This window comes from Prionailurus bengalensis, chromosome A3, assembly GCF_016509475.1.
Source record: "Prionailurus bengalensis isolate Pbe53 chromosome A3, Fcat_Pben_1.1_paternal_pri, whole genome shotgun sequence".
NCBI classification, from domain to species: Eukaryota; Metazoa; Chordata; class Mammalia; order Carnivora; family Felidae; genus Prionailurus; species Prionailurus bengalensis.
In genome coordinates, this window is record NC_057354.1 from 62,506,594 (window position 1) to 62,528,816 (window position 22,223).

The 22,223-nt window shown below is 42.5% G+C and overlaps 1 protein-coding gene across 6 annotated transcripts in view; it reads left to right on the plus strand.

Moving 5' to 3' along the window:
* LMAN2L (lectin, mannose binding 2 like) overlaps positions 1-22,223 on the plus strand; it is a 45,333-nt gene that overhangs the window by 6,888 nt on the left and 16,222 nt on the right. For 2 of the 6 annotated variants that reach the window (XM_043603266.1, XM_043603267.1), the window contains exons 1-4: positions 10,076-10,295; positions 11,456-11,574; positions 14,414-14,531; positions 15,323-15,405. In XM_043603266.1, the coding sequence (XP_043459201.1) occupies positions 10,109-10,295; positions 11,456-11,574; positions 14,414-14,531; positions 15,323-15,405 (507 nt within the window). In that variant the 5' untranslated portion in view covers positions 10,076-10,108. Of the gene's footprint in view, positions 1-10,074; positions 10,296-11,455; positions 11,575-14,413; positions 14,532-15,322; positions 15,406-22,223 lie in introns of those variants that run through there. The other 4 variants (XM_043603268.1, XM_043603271.1, XM_043603269.1 and 1 more) reach the window with 4 other exon arrangements.

Below are 22,223 nucleotides of genomic sequence, written 5' to 3' on the forward strand. Positions count from 1 at the left end.
TCCCCTCCGCCCCCAACTTTGTGGTTGTTGCCAGTTGACTGAATGTTGTTTGTGTCCAGTTGTTGGTTTCTCATAGTAGAAAGTTCACCTCAGCCCTTGTTGGGACTCCTCCCCTCCAGCTTCTTGCCGTTGAGATACACTTTGCCTGTCAGGCAGCCCCTCTTGAATGAGTCCACCCAATGGTTGCAGTATAGACCACCCAGGGCAAAATAGTAAGTCTACTGCCTAAGCAGAGGTCTAATTGTAGAATAAGATGCCAGTCTCTCTTCTTGCAGGACCCTCCGAATTTTCTTTTTTTTTTTTTTTTTTTCCCTCCAAGTTTTCTTAGAGCATCTCCTTCGCTTGACTTTGACAGGTATGTTAGTTACCTATTGCCGCATAACAAATGCAGAACTTAGTGGCCTAAAATAATAATCACTTATTATGTCATAGTTTCTGTGGGTCAGGAACTGGGAAGCAGTTTAGCTGGGCGGTTCTGGCTCAGAGTTTCTCACAAATTGAAGTCAAGATGTTGGCTGGGGCTGAGGTCATCTGAAGGCTTGGTTGGGGCTGGAAGATTCACCTCCAAGCTCACTTACATGGATGCTGGCAGGAGGACTTGGTTTTTTGTCCCATGGACCTCTCCATTGGGCTATTTACAACATGGTAGCTGGCTTTGCCTGTAATACGTGATTTGAGATGGAAGCCATAATGTCTTTTATGGCCTAGCCTTAGAAATGACGTACCACCACATCTTCCATATCCTATTGGTCATATGGACCAAAATTGATACACAACAGGAAAGGACCCTACAGGAGCAGGTGGCAGGGGTCAGAGGGGACCGTTTGGAAGCTGGTTATCACAGTAGGTGAGGGAAAGTCCTCTCTACTGAACACTAATCAGCTGACAAACTTCCTCCGACCCTGACCCCCAACTGCTCTTCTTAAATATTGGGAATTTGGTCTTACTGGGATGATGGTTAGGATCAGAGGGCCCATTCTCTGCTTGGATTTCCAGTAGATGCATAAACCCAGTACCACCAAAATTAAAATATCTTTCCTCCAAAACATATCTCTCTCATGATTTCCCTCCTATCAGTATATGACGATTCCATCTTTCCAGCTGCTGTAGCCAGAAAATCTTGGAATTATCCTTTTTTCCTCTGGTTCCTTTATACCTCTATCAGATCGATCAACAAATCTGTTAACTGTACCTTGAAAATACATCTAAAGGGGCGCCTGGGTGGCGCAGTCGGTTAAGCGTCCGACTTCAGCCAGGTCACGATCTCACGGTCCGTGAGTTCGAGCCCCGCGTCGGGCTCTGGGCTGATGGCTCAGAGCCTGGAGCCTGTTTCCGATTCTGTGTCTCCCTCTCTCTCTGCCCCTCGCCCGTTCATGCTCTGTCTCTCTCTGTCCCAAAAATAAATAAACGTTGAAAAATAAATAAATAAATAAATAAATAAATAAATAAAAGAAAATACATCTAAAATCCAGCTACCTCTCCTCACTTCTGCTGCCACCACCTAGGCCCCAGGCACCTTCCTTGCTCACTTGGATTACCAATATACTTGGTCTCCTTGCTTCTGCCCTTTCCTCCCTACAGTTTTTTCTCAAGCCAGCAGCAGAGTGATTCTCTAAAACACTTAAATGATAAACCCCCTCTGATCAAAACCTTCCAGAGACTCCCAGTTTCTTTAAAAAAAATTTTTAATGTTTATTTATTTTTGAGAGACAGAGACAGAGAGACAGACAGAGTGAGAGTGGGTGAGGGGCAAAGAGAGAGGGAGACACAGAATCTGAAGCAGGCCCCAGACTCTGAGCTGTCAGCACAGGGCCTAATGCAGGGCTTGAACTCACAAACTGCCAGATCATGACCTGAGCTGAAATCAAGAGTCAGATGCTCAACCGACTGAGCCACTCAGGTGCCCCTTTTGTTAAGTAATCTTTACACCCAACATGGGGCTTGAATTCATGACCCAGAGATCAACTGTCTTATGCTTTTCTGACTGAACCAGCCAGGCGCCCTCACTCCTTTCTTCATTTAAATATTTATAGCAATTGTTTGAGGTAGGTGTTACTATTATTCTCCTTTTACAGATAGAAAACTGGGTCCCAAAGAGGTTAAATAACTTGCTCAAGGTCATACAAGATCAATAAGATCAAAAGAGCCAAGAATTGAAACCTAAACCTGTCTAGGTTTGCATTCCAAGCTGTCATTCTCATTGAGAAACATTGAAACCAAGGAACATCATAAAAGTCTTCATGATTTTTAGAATATAGAAATCTTTTTACAGCCATGTATGAGTTTAGTTGTTTAAAGAAATACCAAGTGGAATATGATTTAAAGAAATATAATCATATTTTTAAAGAATTTTTAAAAATTGTTTATTTCTGGGGCGCCTGGGTGGCGCAGTCGGTTAAGCGTCCGACTTCAGCCAGGTCACGATCTCGCGGTCCGGGAGTTCGAGCCCCGCGTCAGGCTCTGAGCTGATGGCTCAGAGCCTGGAGCCTGTTTCCGATTCTGTGTCTCCCTCTCTCTCTGCCCCTCCCCTGTTCATGCTCTGTCTCTCTCTGTCCCAAAAATAAATAAACGTTGAAAAAAAAAATTAAAAAAAAATTGTTTATTTCTGAGAGAGGGAGAGTGTGAGTGGGAGAGGGGCAGAGAGAGAGGGAGACAGAGGATCTGAAGCAGGCTCTGCACTAACAGCAGAGAGCCTGATGCAGGGCTTGAACTCACTAACGGTGAGATCATGACCTGAGCTGAAATCAAGAGTCCGGTGCTTAACCAACTTGAGCCACCCAGGCACTTCTACAATCATATTTTTGCAGTTGGACTCCTTATGCATTAATCTCAGTTTTTATCCATCAGTATTTGGTCTAACCTTGACTTCTTGGTTTTTCCCCTAGAGCTAATAACCCTCAGTCTGACTTTTGGAAGTAGCCATCATCTGGTTGGCTCAGGACTTCGGGCCAGGTTAACTTCCAAGATAGCTTCCCTGGTTCACATGGCTCCCACCCATCCTGAAGAGCCTGCAGTTTCTTACAGCAATGGGTGCTGCTTGCTGCAGAGCATGGGAATTTCCAACCTCATTCACCCCCTCCCTTGGCTTCTATCATAGCTGTAGATCAGCTGTCCCCTTGCACTTCCCCACTCATCCAGCATCCGGAGAGCTCAGGGCTCCTGTCTGTTCATCTTCCACAGGCAGAAGGTGAGTGAGGAAAATTATACCCACCAAAGACTTTTATTTTTTTTAGTTGTTTGACCTTTGAAGATACAGCATATCCTGTTTCTAATTATAAGCCCTAGTGATAGGATTTACACATTATACACTTCTACTCTGCCTGCCCCCCAAGATCCCTGAGGAATATTCTCACATCAGTCAGTAGTTTCTATTCCATTTATAAACCAATTTCCAGTACATATACTTTCTTCTAAAGGGACCAAATCCAGGGGCCCCTGGGTGCCTCAATCGGCTAAGCATCCAACTTGGCTCAGGTCATGGTCTCGAGGTTAGTAAGTTCAAGACCAACACTGAGTTCTCTGCTGTCAGCACAGAACCTGCTTTGGATGCTCTGTGTCCCTCTCTCTCTGCCCCTCCCCTGCTTGCATGTGCTCCCAAGCACGCTCTCTCTCTCTCTCTCTCTCTTTCTTTCTCTCTCTGTCTCTCTCTCTCTCTCTCTCAAAAATAAATAAAAATTGGGGCACCTGGATGGCTCAGTCATTTGAGCGTCCAACTTTGGCTCAGGTCATGATCTCATGGCTTGTGGGTTCAAAACCCAGGTCGGAGTCTAGCTCAGAACCTGGAGCTTGCCTCAGATTTTGTGTCTCCCTCTCTTTCTGCCCCTCCCCACCCACACTCTCTCAAAAATAAATAAACATTAAAACAATTAAAATAAATAAGTAAATAAACATTAAACAAAATAAAAATAAAGGGACCAAATCTCCTTTCCTAGAACACATTTCAGAACGCAAGTAGACAAGCCATAACAAAATTTTATGAACAATAGTGATTTGTGTACTTATAGAACTCTTTAGAGTCTACAGTGTGCATGTTCATCCTTTATACATTTTTTCATTTAATGCTCTCAACAACCCAGTGTGGTAGGTTTCATCACCCAATTTACAGATAGAGAATTTGAGGCTAAGAGAGATTGTGTCATTTGCTTCAGGTCATAAGGTAGAGGTAGATCTCAAAACGGCAGATGTTTTCATTCCAACTCCACATGCCAGAGTTCTCCCTCCTTCCCAACCTCTTCCTGCAATTTTTAGTGAATCTTATGTCCCAACTTACCTGTGACAAGCAGGCATCTGGATGCCTCGAGACAGTCCCTAATTCATTTGCCCCTTCATAGAGCCACCACAGATCTGAGATCTGGTCCTCAGGATATTGATTTTTATCAATTCACTGATGGGAAAACACATTGGGGAGCGTAAGTCATACTGACTAAAGTGTTATGAAGTAATGAAGTGATAAAGCCAAATACTAATTTCCTAATTAACATATGAACATACTAGTACTAGCAATATAATAATATGCTAATACTAATTTCCTAATATGCTGAGAAATTAAATAGTTAATATACTGAGAAATTCTAAGAGAGCTAGAATGTTAAGTGGGAAGTCGTTATGAATATGTTAGGAGAGTAGACTTGATTTTAACCAACACAGGATACTTAGAAATACTCTCTCCCTGGACAGAATTGATAGACTCAGACATATTTTCATCCATTGACTGTTCTTTTTCCAGATTGCAGACTCCTCTCCCTTTTTAGTTATGACATTATATTGGATGGGTCACAATGAACTTCACGGATTACAGTTAATTACAGTTTTCATTCCCTGGAGGAAATTTAGAAAACACCACAAATGCATACCCAGCACATTTTGTAATCATCTCCAAGGGATACTTTAAAAAGTTTTTTTTTTTATTATGGCAACTCTCAAACATACATAAAGGTGGAGGGAATCCCTGTATACCCATAACACAACTTCAACATTTATCAAGATCTTTTTGCTTTTTTTTCATCTATCCTACCCTCTCCTCAGTACACACACAATCTTCCTCCAAAGAATTTTTTTTCTTTTTCTTTTTTTCTAAATGTTTATTTATTTTTGAGAGAGAGAGAGAGAGAGACAGAGCGTGAGTGGCGGAGAGGCAGAGAGAGAGGGAGACACAGAATCTGAAGCAGGCAGAGCCCGATTTGGGGCTCGGACTCACAAACTGTGAGACCATGACCTGAGCTGAAGAAGTCGGACACTTAACTGACTGAGCCACCCAGGAACCTCTCCTTTTTTCTTTTTTTAAAGTAATCTCTAAGCCCAGCATGGCTCACACTCACAATGCAGAGGTCTACAGTTACTTGTTCTTTAAACAAATCTCAAAATCCTACCTCTAAATTGAGGTGCTGCACCCTGTTTAAAATTTATGAACTGAGTACAGATGTCCTAATCGTAAAGTGAGGTAATGCCCTCCTTGCCCACCACACCAAGTCAACGTGAGGTCAAAATGAGATACTGGATGTGAAAGGGTTGTAATTCTGGAAGTTGGCTGCATATCACATTCCCTGGGGAGAGATTTTCAAAACCAAATCCCTGGGCCCTACCCTAGATTTACCAATGAGGTGTTTGGGAGTTGGACCGAATCATCTGTGTGTGCCCAAAGCACTCCGGGCTATTTAATTGTGGCTTGTTGGGAGACTAGAATTTGTAAGTTGCCACCAGAAAGTAGTTGGCTAGTTTGTGTTAGAGCTACTGTCCCCTTCTGTGCTCTAGGTCTGCTTGGAGAACTGGAGGTATGGGATGGGGGTGGGGGTGGGCGGGGTGGGAATGGGGAGTGGGTTGGGGAGGAAAGGAGCTGGGGCAGGGGTGGGACTGGGTTAGCTGCCATCCTAGGGCTGATGATGGACCTAATTCCAAATCTTTACCTGGATATCTGAGCAGGGAAGAGTGGGCTACCTGGCTTTGGGAGGGTTGATGTTAGGCCCTGCTTTGGGTCCTAGGTTTTGGGTGGGAGTGGATTTAAATAGAATGGGAAGGTTAAAAAGGGAAGGGCAGGGGGGAGAGGAAAAAATGGGGCCAAGAGGCTGCCTTGGAGCCTCTGACATGGGGTGGAGGTAGGGGCATCAGGTTTCAAGGGGCTCCTAAGTGGAGGTATCTCTTTGGCTTTGAAGACAAGGAAGTGGAGGAATCATCATCCAGAACTGCTAGAATGTACAACTCACATTGTCTGTGAATGCCCCCACGCTGGAGGTATACAGCCCTAGATCACGGGAGATGATTCTGTGGAGAAAAAGAGAGCATTAAGCATCTAAAAGATGGTCAAGACCTGACCTGGCTACAAGAAGGTGCCTCTACATGTGTGTTGCGTGGTGTTGGAGGGAGACATGGCTCCTTTTTCTGTTTCCCTGCACCTCCTCTCAACACCTTGACAGTATTGAATTTTATATGAACCCTGTACTTCTGGAAACCAGCTACAGTCAAAAAATCCCCTCACCCTTTTGTGTCCCTTCTCATCCCATTTTGAGTCCTGAGAAATGGCTAACTTCATCTTCAAAGGACTATCCTGTTCTAGAATATTCTGAGGTAAGACCCACTTTTGCCTTCCTTCCTCAGTGACTCAGATAAAACCCTCTCTATCCTTCCTCATGATGATTCCCTTGTTTACCTGCCTCTATGAAACACCAGGCCCCTTTCCTTTTCTTTGATATGTTCCTTACTAATGAGCATTTTCCTTATTGCAACAGTTTGGAGAAAATCATCTGAATTATTATCCTGTGTATTTTGTCTTTGACACACTCTCCTTTATTTCTCTTTTCTTCATCACAGTGAATTTTACAATAAGATATGCTGAGATACTCTATCCAAAATCCAGTAGAGGGGCACCTGGGTGACTCAGTTGGTTAAGCGTCCAACTTCAGCTCAGGTCATGATCTTGTGGTCTGTGAGTTCGAGCCCTGCGTCGGGTCTCTGTGCTGACAGCTCGGAGCCTGGAGCCTGCTTCAGATTCTGTGTCTCCCTCTCTTTCTGCCCTTCCCACACTTGCACTCTGTCTGTCTCTCTCAAAAATAAATAAACATTAAAAAAAATCCAGTAGATAGGTCACACAGCAATGTAAATGTATTTACTGCCTCTGAGCTGTATACTTAAAAGTGGTTAAAATGGTAAATTTTATTTTATGTATATTTATTACAATAAAACAATTCCAACTGACAGAAATATAATGGAAATAATTTTATTCAAAACAATTGGAATTCCTACTACGTGCTGGGTGATGGGTTAGGGAATGGGGAAGCGGGTAGGGCCTATGATAGGAAATGAGTAAGATCTGCTTCCTGTGGTCCAGGAGCTCCCAGCCTTGCCAGGGAGACAAACACATAATTTGCTAATTGAGCCACATAATTCAGGGTGACACATTGTAATTGACGTGTGTACAGGCTGATTTGAGTCAAGTTGAAGGGCATTGAATGCTACATTAAGGCATTTGGATTTTATCCTATGATAATTGATATCCATGAATGGTTTTAAAGCTAGGGTATGACGCAAATAGATTCATTGCAATTCCTTATATCTTAATACCAAATATCTACTTTGTGTGGAGTCTATAAATGATCAGTGGTTGTAACAGTTTTTTGGGTTTTGTTTTTGTTTTTTTAGATTTTATTTTTAAGTAATCTCTACACCCAAGTGGGGCTCAAATTCACAACCCCACTATCAAGCATCACGTGTTCCACCGACGCAGCCAGGCAGTGCCCCGATGGTTGTGACAGTTTTAATTTTTTTTTTTTAATTTCTTTTTTTTTTTTACATGTATTTATTTTTGAGAAACAGAGTGAGACAAAGCGTGAACGGGGGAGGGGCAGAGAGAGTAGGAGACACAGAATCTGAAGCAGGCTCCAGGCTCTGAGCAAGCGGTCAGCACGGAGCCTGATGCGGGGCTCGAACCCACAAACTGTGAGATCATGACCTGAGCTGAAGTCGGACACTCAACCGACTGAGCCACCCAGGCGCCCCGACAGTTTTAATTTTAAATATTAAATATCAAACAGGCTTACATTCATGTTTCTCTTATTAAATATATTTATGTTCAGGAAAGAGAGAATTAACTTTGGTTAAGTTTGTTGGGAAGACAGAGACAGAACTGGTGAGCGCTCTGTAAGAAATGTGCTTGGGGAACATTGAGAGCTCAGAGTGGGGCAACTGCCACTGCCTGAGGAAGTCAGGGAAAGCCTCTAGGAGGAAGTGGGCTGTGGAAAAGGAGAGGGAAGAGGGAAAGCTGGCAGATACAGATGAAGGAAGGAGGCTGTGGGTAATAAAGCCAGAGAAGGGTGGCAGAGGGCTTTGTTTGCCAAGTTGAGGGGCTTGAATCTTTTCCCCACAGGTGATGGGAACCAACAAGGGCTCCGTTAATAATAATGATGATGATGATATAGTGCTTACTACATGCCAGCCACTGCTCTAAGAGCTTTACCAGTATCAACTCATTTAACCCTGACATTCAGGAAATGACATGGCTACATGGTTTACTTGGGGGACCATGTGGATGATGGTGACCAGAATAACAGTTGTGGTTTGGGAGACAGACAAAGCAGGGGATGAAAAGGATGTGATGGCTTTGTGAAATAATTAGCAATAAAATAATTATTTATTGGTTGGGTGATGGAAATGGTGAGGAAAAGGTGGGAAGCTGGATGACCCTCACTCTGTTTTTGTTGTTTTTTTTTTAATGTTGATTTATTTTTGAGAGAGAGAGAGAGAGAGAAAGAGAGAGAGAGAGAGGCAGAGAGAGAGGGAGACAGAATCTGAAGCAGGCTCCAGGCTCTGAGCTGTCAGCACAGGGCCCAATGCAGGGCTTGAACTCATGGACTGCAAGATTATGACCTGAGCCGAAGTCGTATGCTTAACAGACTGAGCCACTCAGGCACCCTACTTTTTTTTTTTTTTAATGTTTATTTTTGAGAGAGGGGCGGAGAGAATGAGTGGAGCAGGGGCAGAGAGAAAGGGAGAGAGAATCTGAAGCAGGATCCACACTGTCAGCACAGACCCAGATGTGGGGCTTGAACTCATGAACTGTGAGATCACGACCTGAGCTGAACTCACAAACCATGCCATCATGACCTAAGCCAAAATTAAGTCAGACGCTCAACCAACTGAGTCACCCAGGTGCCCCTGAACCTCACTCTTTTGGTTTCAGGTCCTGTGTGTCCTGCTGTGCCACCCAGGTAAAGGATTGATAATCCTGTTCCATTTCTTAGAAGACTCACTACAGTCCTGAAGGACTTCCTACTCCTCTATGAGTTATTTAGGAGTTGTTTAAGGGGCCTGGAGCCGACTTCAGATTCCATGTCTCCCTCTCTCTCCGCCCTCCCCTGCTCACACTCTGTCTCTCTTAAAAAATAATAATAAACATTAAACAAATTTTTTTAAAGAAGTGAGTTGTTTAATTTCCAAATATTTGAGGATTTCCCAGAAATCTTTCAGTTGTTATTTCTAGCTTAATTCCATCATGATAGAACATCCTTTGTGTGCTTTCATTTCTTCTAAATTTGTGGAGGTGTTTGTTTTGCCCAGGCTATCTTGGTAAATGTTTCTTTTGCACTTGAAGAGAATGTGTCTTTTGCTGTTGTTGAGTGGAGTTTCTATAAATGTCATCAGGTCAAGTTCTTTGTTGTGTTCAAAGTCTTTTATAAATTTGATAGTTTTCCTAATAATTGCCCAGTTACAGTAATTGTGGATTTGTCTATTTCTCCTTTCAGTTTTACATCCGGACGGATAACTCCGCATAGACACGAAGGTACTATGGCAGAGAGGATAGAACGTCTGTGTGAAACTGGGAGAAACATTTTATCTCTTTAAATTTACTCTAGAATGCTGAGACAAAATGGAAATCACTACGTATCCCAGCAGGCCTAGTGGACCGCAGGACAAACGCCAATAAGGGAATCCAGGCATCAGGCCACTCCCCTCCCTAGGTTGGCAAGGCAACTGATCTCGAAGCCAGCCAATCAGTGAGATGCTCACCTGCGGGGGCGGGGGCTCGACGAGAGCCAATGGGAGGCGGGGCAGATGGTTCTCTGGGCTAATGGCTTGGGCAACGGGGCGGGCTTTTAATGAAGGGACGGCAGTGGGAAAGATGGCGGCGACTCTGGGACCCTCTGGGTGGTGGCAACGGTGGCGGCGGCGTTTGTCGGCTTGGAATGGGTCCAGGATGTTGCTCCTTCTCCTTTTGTTGGGGTCTGGGCAGGGGCCACGGCAAGTCGGGGCGGGTCAAACCTTCGAGTACTTGAAACGGGAACACTCGCTGTCGAAGCCCTACCAGGGTGAGGCACCCCGGGCGAGGTGGTCGTGCACGGGGAGGGCTTCCGGACTTGAGCTCATCGGTAGAGACCGGGGTGGTGAAAGGCTTCGTGGCCCTAAGGAAACTGCCGGCGGTGGGTGAGGGCCCACGGGGACTTCGCCGCGTTTGGGAACCACGGGTCGCAAGGGCAGGGGTCAGCTCCCCTCCTCCCCCGACCCTGTTTTGGAAGTTTACAGCAGGTCAAAGCCGGGCTCGGATGCCACAAGCGCTAGGCCTGGACAAAGGGGAGTTCGATAGGAGGAATGTGGGAAGGATGGAACTGCAAATGGTGGAAAGTGATTGAAGGCCACTAGCAAAGAGCAGGTCTCCGGATGGAGTTGTAGATGTGCTAGAAATAAAGCAGGAGGCAGAACTAGGGTAGAACTTGGCTGGACTGAGAAAGAAGATAAAATTCTGTTGCCGGTTAAAACACCTGTTCTCCAGTCCAGGAGCCCTGTTGATCAAAGAGGCTGGTTAGCTTTGCTCTGTTTGGGGCTCATAGACTTTTAGGCACAGCTCATCAAACAAAAGATTTATATTAGTTAAGTTACAAAGAAGACCAAATCAGTGCAGAAACACAAGTCTGTTTCCCCACTGGAGTGTGGGACAGCAGACAAAAAGTCAAAGTGCAAGTGTGTACACGGCTGCTAAGTGATCATTTATTAACTCATCAGATGCTTCAGGTGCCTCATCTGTGCTGTCTCACTGACACAAAAATTATCACTTTCATGAGGTGTATAGCCTGAGGTCCTGGGAGCAGTACCTTCACACTTCAATTGTTTAAAGAAATAATGTGATTAAGCGCCAGAGGCCTGAGGGTCAAGCTCTTTTTGGTAGAACTGGGGAAATTTTTTTTTTTATGGTGCTAAAGTTTACTTAAATATAAAATGGGAGGAATGGGTTTGAGCTGTGGTTTTTGCCGCATGGACAAAGTGATAGCTGTGATGTCTTCACCTGAGAAGGGCTTTGTGAAAAGGAAGCTGTCAAGGTGGTAAGGATTTGAGATTTATGAGTGACAGAGGTAGGAGATTGAGTGTCGGGAAAGGGAGCAAAAGATGATGACTCCAGCTTTAGGATGGTCCTTGGTGGTTTCTGAATGGGTTGGTGCTGAAGAGTATGAACTGATCTACTTCCTCCCTGTAGGTGTGGGCACAGGCAGTTCCTCACTGTGGAATCTGATGGGCAATGCCATGGTGATGACCCAATATATCCGCCTTACCCCAGATATGCAAAGTAAACAGGGTGCCCTGTGGAACCGGGTGGTAAGAATCTTTCTCCCTCCTGTGTCGCTGACCCACAAAGTCCTAAAAAGTTCACCAGTGGCATATTGACTTAATTTTACTGTCTATCCCCAGGGTTCTGTCTTCTGTGGATTTCAGGAATTTTTCAGAGAATATGATGACCTTCATAATGGTATCAGATATGTAGGGAAATGCTCTTGATTGCCCCAGTTATAGGAAATAATCCATTTTGATTCTGTTTTCTGAAGTATCTTTAATTCCCTACTGACCTGATAGTATTACTTCTTGGAGGTTAATAACTTACATTTAGTTACTTTGTAAAGTAGAAGACTGCTCTTTTAAATGTATCCTAAATTTCATCCCAGGATTCGCCCTTGCTATTTCACTTTGAAGAGTTTAATTTTAAATTTTATTTTCATGTGAAAGCCACTTTGAGCCCTTGGTCTTTTTTTTTTTTTTTTTTTTTTTTTGTCCTTCTCTGGACCTTTTCTAGCTACATTGTCTTCCTTGAGGTATGGCGGCAAGAAGTGAATGCACTATTCCTGGTGTGGCTGCACTGTGATTTTGTATAAGTGTAAGATGATGCTTTCTTTTTGCTTTCCAGGGCTCTTTCTAAGTCTTTTATAACCCCTTTACTCTTGGGAATGACCTTGGCATCCTTTAATACTTTCTCTTGGGTTCTCATAAGCTAAGAACTTACTTTTTCATGGTTTTTTTTTTTTTTCCATTGATTATAGATAAGTGAACCTCAGAAAAAAGAACTATCTCTCTTCCCTGTTCATTTTATGTGGCAAAGAATTCTAACAGAGCAGAGGGTTAAGAGAAGTTTCTACACGAGCTGTTTGCACAAGCTGGCCTCTTAACCCAGATTGTAGTGTTGCTCTTGTTCTTAGACAGAGTGCAGGGTGGTGTGTTCTGGTAGAAGAAGCAAAAGGCTGGCAGTTGACAGCCTTGATTAGGTTTTAGATCTAGCTGTATCACAGATCCACTGTGAGCCCTTGGCTGTTACTTAATTCTGTTTTCAGTTTCTCCATCCGCCAAATGAGCTTCATAATACCTTCTACATGCCCACTAGGGTTATCGGGAGAATAAAATAAGACAATAGATATGAAAGAGCCTTAGAAAGTTAAAATGGTTACAGAAATGTGCCCTGTTACATTATGTATCTGTTACATGTAAGTTTCATTGATGAGGTCTCTGGGTTACTAAACGATTATGTCTAGAGCTTGATACTTTGCTGCTGTCTTGCTAGCTGCTTCTACATAACTCTTTTAGCAGCCGTTCTAGTTTAGGATCTAGTTATATTGCCCTTTTTCAGATTCTCTGATACTGTGGGTTGTTGTTGTTGTTGTTGTTGTTGTTATCTATCAGAATGAGCTTTGGGGTTGTTTCTGAGTTATTTGAATAGGATGTGTTTGTTTGAACAGTGGTCCTCAAATTTGGCTGTCCATTGGAGTTGATTCCTGTGGTCATGGGAATTTTTAAAAACTCCCTAGGTGAATCTAATGTATAGCCAAGCTTCAGAACCAGTGCTAGACATAGCCCTGAGCAAAAGTGTGTGGCACTGTGCTAGAGGAGACCGAGGATAAGTAGCAGACACCTCTTGGCTCAGTGTGAACTTCTCTGGCCCTGCCCTTGTCCCAGGGGGATAATACCCACTGGCTATGGAGGAGCTTCCTGCCACTGAATTTCATTCTTGTCTTGATATCTAAGTGCAAGAACAGAAAGAGGAGAACACAGAGTGACAACGCAGGGACTGGGATCATCAGGGTAGGGTAAGCTATTGGAGTTACAGGTTCTTTGGTGAATTCAGAAGTAACCTCACCCCTTTCATTTGACTGTGTATTCCTAATACTAACACTTTTGGAAGATTTCCCAGAAATTAAAAATGAATACTAAAAATGATCTAGCAGTATGTTGCTCAAGAGCCAGAACAATCTATTTGGAGAGACTCTGCCTGAACCCTGCTGGTCTATCTGCTCCTCCGTCCTTTCTTTCTTCATAGTGACCTTTAATTAGGAGCCTCTCTAAACCAGATACCTACTCTGCTTTCTCTTGAAAGTGTTCAACTATTTAGAGCACTTAACCATCCACTTACTTCCTTCTGCATTTTTGCAAGCTTTTGGTACACAATTCAAGAAAAAAACAAAATAAACCCCAAGAAACACAGGAGTCTGATTAGTACCCACCTCCATGTTTCCACCAAAAGCTGTCCCTGTGATGGGGATGGTGGTCTCCTTTGGTGCATTTATTCCTCTTGATCATGGGCATGATGTTTTGGGAGACTGTAACTTACTCCTTCTTGGGGAATTCTGGCTTGCCCCTCAGCTTGGCATAAGGACAAGTCTAGCTAATTAGGGTTGTTCACATATCTGCTAATTAGTCCTGAAAACCTTTGTATAATGGCTTAGCTTTTTTTATTTTCTGTAATGAATGAAGCTTTGACCTTTCTTGAAATCCAGGCTTTTTAGAATCTTTCTGTCAGAGGTGTGAGCTCAAGTTGCAAATGAGTGTCACTTCAGCCACCTGTACTCTATAGGCTGAGATGCTTTGCTGTAGAATCACAGTAGTCTAACTTGGCAGTCTCTTGTCTTTTCCAACTTTGAGTACTATCCTGTTTCTATTAGGAGATACTGAGGATAATTGGGAGGTTTATTCACTTTCCATATTAAATATCATATACAGTTGAACAGCTCAACCTGTTTAATTTTAGCACTTAGCAAGTCATAGATTTCAGTTTCAACCCTTCACCTCATGTTACCTTCATTTGTGTTTTCCCAGTCTCTAGACTGCTGGCGAGGGCTTTGAGGGGTTTCACATTTCACACTCTTCATTGATTCCAGTGTCTTTTTCTCCTCAGCCATGTTTCCTGAGAGACTGGGAGTTGCAGGTGCACTTCAGAATCCATGGACAAGGGAAGAAGAATCTGCATGGGGATGGCTTGGCAATCTGGTACACAAAGGATCGGATGCAGCCAGGTATTGGGACCCTGGGTTGCTCTTGTGTGGGGTGCGACAGGCCTGCTTTCTCATATGCCCTCTTTTGGAGAAGGGTATGTGCCCACAGTGCCAGCAGTTTGCCACTCCCTTGATATCTGTGGATAAAGACTGGCCTATCTAGTCTCTAGAATGGGGTCTGACTCCTAGTAAAGCAGTTGAACTTGACTCATCCTGGGACAATTTCTTGCTTATTAGTTCCTTCCGGTTTCCCTTTGAGGCCACGTGGCCTGTTGGCCGGGTGAAAGTGCTGGCTTTCCAGAGCACTGCCGATTGGGTGAGCTGATTTCTTTCGAGCCTGTGCATTGTATGATCTTAGAACTCCTTGAGTCAGGAGTTGTGTGGGAGCCATTGCTCCAAGGACATGGCAAACTCAACCTGATTTGACCTGATCTCTTTTGCAACAAGAAGTGGAATTTGGGAATTCAGCTCTCTCTCAGGGGCATAGTTGTCACCAAGCGTTCGTGAAGCAGAATTCTTTAGGGGCGCCTTAGCAACCAGTTTGGACCAGGGAGCAGGTGTGGTGCTAAACAACGTTGCAGTGGCCTTCTCTCTTCCCCTGCCTTCAATACCAAACAGCTACAGATTTTGTTGGGTGCTTGTTACAGGCCATGCACTTTTGCTGGGTGCTTTTACATATGTTTTCTCTTCTTAAAAAGAGGCCTGGGAGTCAGTCATTTGAATTTTACTTTTTCCTCCATCATAGTGATGTATTATTCCTTTATCAACTCTTGGCTTTATTTCATTGTTCATCATCTCTTCTCTCTCTCTAGGGCCTGTGTTTGGAAACATGGACAAATTTGTGGGGCTGGGAGTATTTGTAGACACGTACCCCAATGAGGAGAAGCAGCAAGAGGTAAATGGCAAGTGTCAGAGCTTAGGTCAGCTGCACTGACATCACAGTCCTTTGCCTCAGGGATGTCCGTGATGGAACAGGGGATAGAATATGAGGGGTTTGGTTCTGTTTCCTTCATCTATTGAATTTGAAAAGTTAATATCCTTGTCAGCATTTTCTAGAAAGAATTGTTTATGGTACACAGACCTTTGGGAATGACTGTCGTGATTGGGGGCTTTTTCTTTAGTGTTAACATTGTTCTCTTGTGCACGTTAGGTAGCTGCTGGAATTGAGCCTGCTTGGCTGGTTGGTGATTTGGCTACTAGGCCGGCACCAGAGCCAGCTGAATTTATATAACCCAGCTCCCCTGACTTAATAGATCACCACTTTACTCTCTTCTGCAGCTTGCTCATTCTTTCGAGCATCCTTTTCTTCTTCCTGTTTTTAGGCCTGAACAGCAATTCTGCTCTCCTGTAGGAAAGGTGGTAAAAGGAAATTGATGGAGTCCTAGCATTTCATTGCAATCCAGTATCTGGCTTTTGGCAAAAGCTTCTTGCTTTTTGTTGGCTGACCCTAGGGTTCTTTACTACTTTCTCAGACTGCCAGTAGGTTTGTACTGTCTTTGCCTGATGGCCCTGCCATCAGATGGTAGGAAAATGATGGTGACAGGGTGCTGGTGGGTATCCTATAGCTAAATAATAGCAAGAAAGGCAGGATTAGGGATGCAGACAGCACTCACTTTATTTTTTTCCCTAAAAGCTTTATATGAAAAATATCAAACTTATTTAAAAAATTGGAAGAATACATCATCGTATATGCAATACCCAGATTCAACGATTTTTGACATTGCCCATGGAGTTCCCCTGAGGGAGGTGGAACGTGAGACCTGAGTTAGGAGAGTAACCTTTTGTTGTGAGACACTTACAGAGTAACTTCTTCATGCTGCCTCTAGGCTCCTCCTCAAGCCGCCATACATCAGGCACTTTCTAGGTGGGGGAAGTTAGTGAGCAAGATCAGCATTGGTCCCTGCACTCAGTACCACTGATGTGTGAGAATGCCGATGGAGAACTATGGGGCACCGTAGGAGACCCAGAGGTGCATCTAACTTGGAGTGGGACAGTGTGGTAGTAGTGGTGGTGGAAAAGATTTCCTCCACGAAGTGACATTTACATTGAAGTCTGCAGAAGTAGGAACCAGTATTCCATGCAGAGGGAAAAGCGTGTTTTAAGGTGATAGAGTGAGAGAAGGGACAGAGAATAAGGGGAAAAAAGGGATCAGAGAAAGAGGAGGCTAGAAAGAAAAACAAGGCCAGCAGTCTTGCCATGTTGTACAACTTCAGGGGACACCATTCCCATTGCGTTCTTTAGTGTTAACACTGTTCCTTGTTGGGCAAGTTGACCAGCCACTGAGATTGAGCAGTGTCCCCTTGGGTGGTTAGTGGTTTGGCTGTTCAGACCAGCACCAGAGCCATCCAAATGTATGTGACTCATTCTCACCATGCACATTGTTGGGCCACATTCTGAAGAGAGGTGTTCCTGTTAAGGAGACTGGATTTTATACTAAGGGGGTAAGTGTGTTAAAGGATTTAAATGAGGAGAATGTCATGACTAGGTTTGTAGTCATGCTGAGGAAATAGTAGTCGTCAGAAGTGCATCTGAGTAAGAGGTATGGGCTTCAGGGCTTGACTGGAGTTTTAAACCTGGCTCTCTGCTTCTCCCAGAAATAAATTGTTCAGATTCTTTTAGCTTCCATTTCACCATCAGATAATAGTAATTCTCATTTGAGAGGGCAGATCTGATGGGCTTATTTCATAAGAAGAGTAGATGTTAATCAGTAAAATTAGTTTCAGTTGATAAAAAATCAGCACTTCTTTTCTAGCTAGCTGTTATGGTTCTCACTCCCAGCTGCACATTGAAATTGCCTAGAGTGAATGTATTTTTTAATTTTATTTATTTTTTAATGTTATTTTGAGAGAGAGAGTGAGCAGGGGAGAGGCAGAGAGAGAGAGAGAGAGGGGACAGAGGATCTGAAGCGGGCTCTGTGTTGACAGCAGAGAGCCCCATGTAGGGCTTGAACTCATGAACTGTGAGATCATGACCTAATCCAAAGTCAGATGCTTAACCGACTGAGCCACCTAGGCGCTCCTGCCTGGAGTGCATTTAAAATTACCGATTTCCAGGGTTGCCTGGGTGGCTCAGTTGGTTGAGCATCCAAATTTGGCTCAGGTCATGATCTTCTGGTTTATGAGTTCGAGCTCTGCGTCAGGCTCTGTGCTGACAGCTCAGAGCCTGGAGTCTGCTTTAGATTGTGTCTCCCTCTCTTTCTGCCCTTCCCCTGCTCACACTGTGTCTGTCTGTCTGTTTCTCTCTCTCAAAAATAAATAAAAACATTATGGATGCCTGGGTGGCTCAGTCAAACATCTGGCTTCAGCCCAGGTCATGATCTCACGAATCATGAGTTCGAGCTCTCCATTGGGCTTTCTGCTATCAGCACAGAGCCCCCTTAGGATCCTCTGTCCCCCCCCACACCCCTCTGCCACTTCCCGCTCATGCTCTTAAAAATAATAAAAAAAATTTTTTTTAATTTTTTTTTTTTAACGTTTTATTTATTTTTGAGACAGAGAGAGACAGAGCATGAACGGGGGAGGGGCAGAGAGAGAGGGAGACACAGAATCAGAAGCAGGCTCCAGGCTCCGAGCCATCAGCCCAGAGCCCGATGCGGGGCTCGAACTCACGGACCGCGAGATCGTGACCTGAGCTGAAGTCGGACGCTTAACCGACTGAGCCACCCAGGCGCCCCTAAAAAAAAATTTTTAAATAAAAACGTTAAAAAAACTAAAAAAATAAAAGTACTGATGCCCAGGCCCCAGCCTCGGAGAGTATAATTCTGTTTGTCTTAGGTGCCATGTAGGCAACCTGACTTTTACAAAGCTTTCCAGGTGAGTCACATGTGTAGCCAGCATTGGGAACTCTTGGATCAACATCAGGTCCTTGTTTCCATATTAGTTGTTTACTTGTTAATCAAATTTGTTTATTAAAATGAAATTTAAGAAAACTAATAAAAGTGGTTTCTGTTTATTAGGTGGCTATTGTGTGCCAGGTACTTACAAATAATGCCTTCATCCTGATCAAAACTCCTTAGGGTTAGTATTATTTTTCCCCATTTACCAGTGGGTACAGAAGCTTAGAGATGTGTCTTGTTCAAGGTAACAGCCAATGTAAGGTGGAGTCAGATTTTGAACATAGGTCCGCTGGATTCCAGAGGCTGTGCTTTTAATTATGATGCTCTACCTTCTCCCTTCCTTCCATTGTTTCTTCTGCAGGTTGATTTCCTTGAGAATGGAGACATTTATTATTCTCATGTCATCTCCTATGTAATTTCAATTCTTAGAGCTTATATTCTAATGTACAGAGTATAGAAATTGTACTCCTAGAACTATTTTATAGAGTAAAATCAAGTGTGTGTTTTGTTGGCAGCATGATTTACTTTGATATCATACATAAAGGTGCCAGGCATTGTTTCAAACACTTGTACATGTATTATTTGTATATTATATTGTATATATTGTGTGTATATTATGTATAGTATATGTTTGGTGTATTATATACGTATAACAACTCTTTGGGGTAGATATTATTGTTATCTCTACATTATGGGCAAGAAACTGAGGTGCAGAAAGGTTGAAAAATTTGTCAGTGATACACAGATAGAGGCTGTGATTCCAGACTACAGTCTCATTATTTTGCCTTAGTATTTTTGAGTACATAAGAAGAGGGTGACAGATACGGCACCTTTTGAAAACTTGTACATGTTACATAGAATATGTGCTGGACTAGGATGACAAGTTGCTAGCAGGAGGGGGTGTGGAGCAATTCATCAAATCACTCAAGGTAGTGGTAAAATGTTTCTATGGTTTCGTGTTTCTTTGTCACCAGAGCACATGACCTTGTTGTTCACCTTACCTGCTACCACATTTGTTCATGAGGAAATGCCGGGAAAATATTAGCAACCAGTAATGCATCTAAGAAGAAGGTGAGGGAGTTCAGTGTAGGCTTGGCTCTCTGAAATCAGGACAGATTGTTAAAAGTCACATAACCTCAGTTTCCTTGTCAGCAATATAAGAATTGTAATTTAGGTGAGTGAGTCAAGAGTTTCACTATTTGGGAGTACAAGGTACTACCTGTGCCATAGTGAGGTTGCCAGATCATAAGTGATTGTTAAAATAATAGTTGAAGAAATAGGAAATCTGGGGCATCTGGGTGGCTCAGGCAGGTAAGCGTCTGACTCTCAATTTCGGTTCAGGTCATGATCTCACTGTTTGTGAGATGGAGGCCTGCGTCGGGCTCTGCGCTAACAGAGTGGAGCCTGCTTGTGATTTTCTCCCTTTCTCTCTCTCTTTCTCTCACTCCCCTATTTGTGCTCTCTCTCTCAAAATAAGTAAATAAACATAAAAAAAAAAAAAGAAATGGGAAATTTGGATAGATCCATAATGGGTCAAGAGATTGAATTAGTAATAAAAAATGACTCACAAAGAAAAGCCTAGGTTCAGATAGTTACACTGGTTCATTCTGTCAAACATAGAAAGTAGAGTTAATACCAATTCTTCCCAAGAATTCTTAGAAAATATAAGAGAGGACACTAACCAGCTCATTCTTCGAGGCCGGTATTATCCTGATGCCAACACCAAATAAAGACATCACAAGAAAAGAAAACTACTGACCAATATCTCTTATGAATATAGATGTAGAAATCATCAACAAGATACTAACAAACCAAATCCAGCAACATAAAAAGGATTATATTCCATGACCATAGTATTCATCCTAGGAATTCAAGTTTGCTTTAAAATCTGAAAATTAAGGCACGTCTGGCTAGCTCGGTTGTAAGAGCATGTGACTCTTGATCTCAGGGTCCTGAGTTAGAGCCCCATGTTGGGTGTAGAGATTACTTAAATAAATAAGTAAAAACTTAAAAAATCTGAAAATTAATCTGATAGACCATATTGATAGAATAAAGGACAGGGGCACCTGGCTGGCTCAGTCAGTAGAGGGTGCAACTCTTGATTTCAGGGTCAAGCGTTGAAGCCTCATGTTGGTCATGGAGCCTACTTAAAAAAAAAAAAAATGAATGAAGGGTAAAAACTATGATCATATCAATACATGTAAGAAAAGTATTTGACAAAATTTAATATCTCTTTATTGTATTTATTTATTTTTAAGGTTTTATTTTTAAGTAATCTCTACACCCAAAGTAGGACTCAAACTCACAAACCTGAGATTAAGAGTTGCCTACTCTACTGATTGAGCCAGCGGGGCACCCCTAATATCTCTATGATAACAAAAACTAAACAAATTAGGAATAGAAGGGAACTTCTTCAATTTGATAAAGGGTAACTATGAAAAACCCTCACCTAATATACATAACTGTGAAAGACTATGCTTTCATTCTAACATCAGGAATAAAGGATATCCCTTCTTGTTACTTCTATTGAACATTGTACTGGAGGTTCTAATCAGGCCAGTTGGGTAAGAAAATAAAGTAAAAAACATCCAGATTGCAAAGAAAGAAGTAAAAGTATTCCTATATGTAGACAACATGATCTTGTATATAGAATATATTAAAGAATCCCCAAGAAAACTACTAGAACTAATAAATGAATTCAGCAGGTTGTAGGATACAAGATCAACATATAAAAATCAATTTTACTGCTGGCATTGAATAGTCAGAAAATGAAAATAAGAAAACAATTCCATTTATACTAGCATGAAGAGTAAAATACTTAGAAATAAATTTAACAAATAAAAGTATACTCTGAAACTATACAATATTGTTGAAAGAAATTGAAGACCTAAGTAAGTGGAAAGACATCTTATGTCATGGATCAGAAAACTTAGTACAGTTGACCCTTAAAACAGTGTGGGGGTTAGGGGCAGTGACCCCCGATGGAGTCAACAATCCACATGTAACATTTGACTCCCCCAAAACTTAACTACTAATTGCCTATTGCTTACCAGAAGCCTTACTGATAACAGAAAGTGTTGATTAACACTTTCTGTCTGTTATATGTATTGTATGTTGTATTCTTAAAGTAAGCTAGAGAAAAGAAAATGTTACTAAGAAAATCATAAAGAAGAAGAAATATGTTTACAGTACTATATTTATATTTTAAAAATCCACATAGAAGTGGACCTGTGCAGTTAAATCCCATGTTGTTGAAGTGCCACTGGATCTTTTTTTTAATTTTATTTTTTATTTTTTTAAGTTTACATCCAAATTAGCATATAGTGCAACAATGATTTCAGGAGTGGATTCCTTAGTGCCCCTTACCCATTTATCCCATCCCCCCTCCCACAACCCCCCCAGTAACCCTCAGTTTGTTCTCCATATTTATGAGTCTCTTCTGGTTTGTCCCCCTCCCCGTTTTTATATTATTTTTGTTTCCCTTCCCTTATGTTCATCTGTTTTGTCTCTTAAAGTCCTCATATGAGTGAAGTCATATGATATTTGTCTTTCTCTGACTGACTAATTTCACTTAGCATAATACCCTCCAGTTCCATCCACGTAGTTGCAAATGGCCAGATTTCATTCTTTTTGATTGCTGCGTAATACTCCATTGTCTTTATATACCACATCTTCTTTATCCATTCACCCGTTGATGGATATTTGGGCTCTTTCCATACTTTGGCTATTGTTGATAGTGCTATAAACATGAAGGTGCATGTGTCCCTTTGAAACAGCACACATGTATCCCTTGGATAAATGCCTAGTAGTGCAATTGCTGGGTCATAGGGTAGTTCTATTTTTAATTTTTTGAGGAACCTCCATACTGTTTTCCAGAG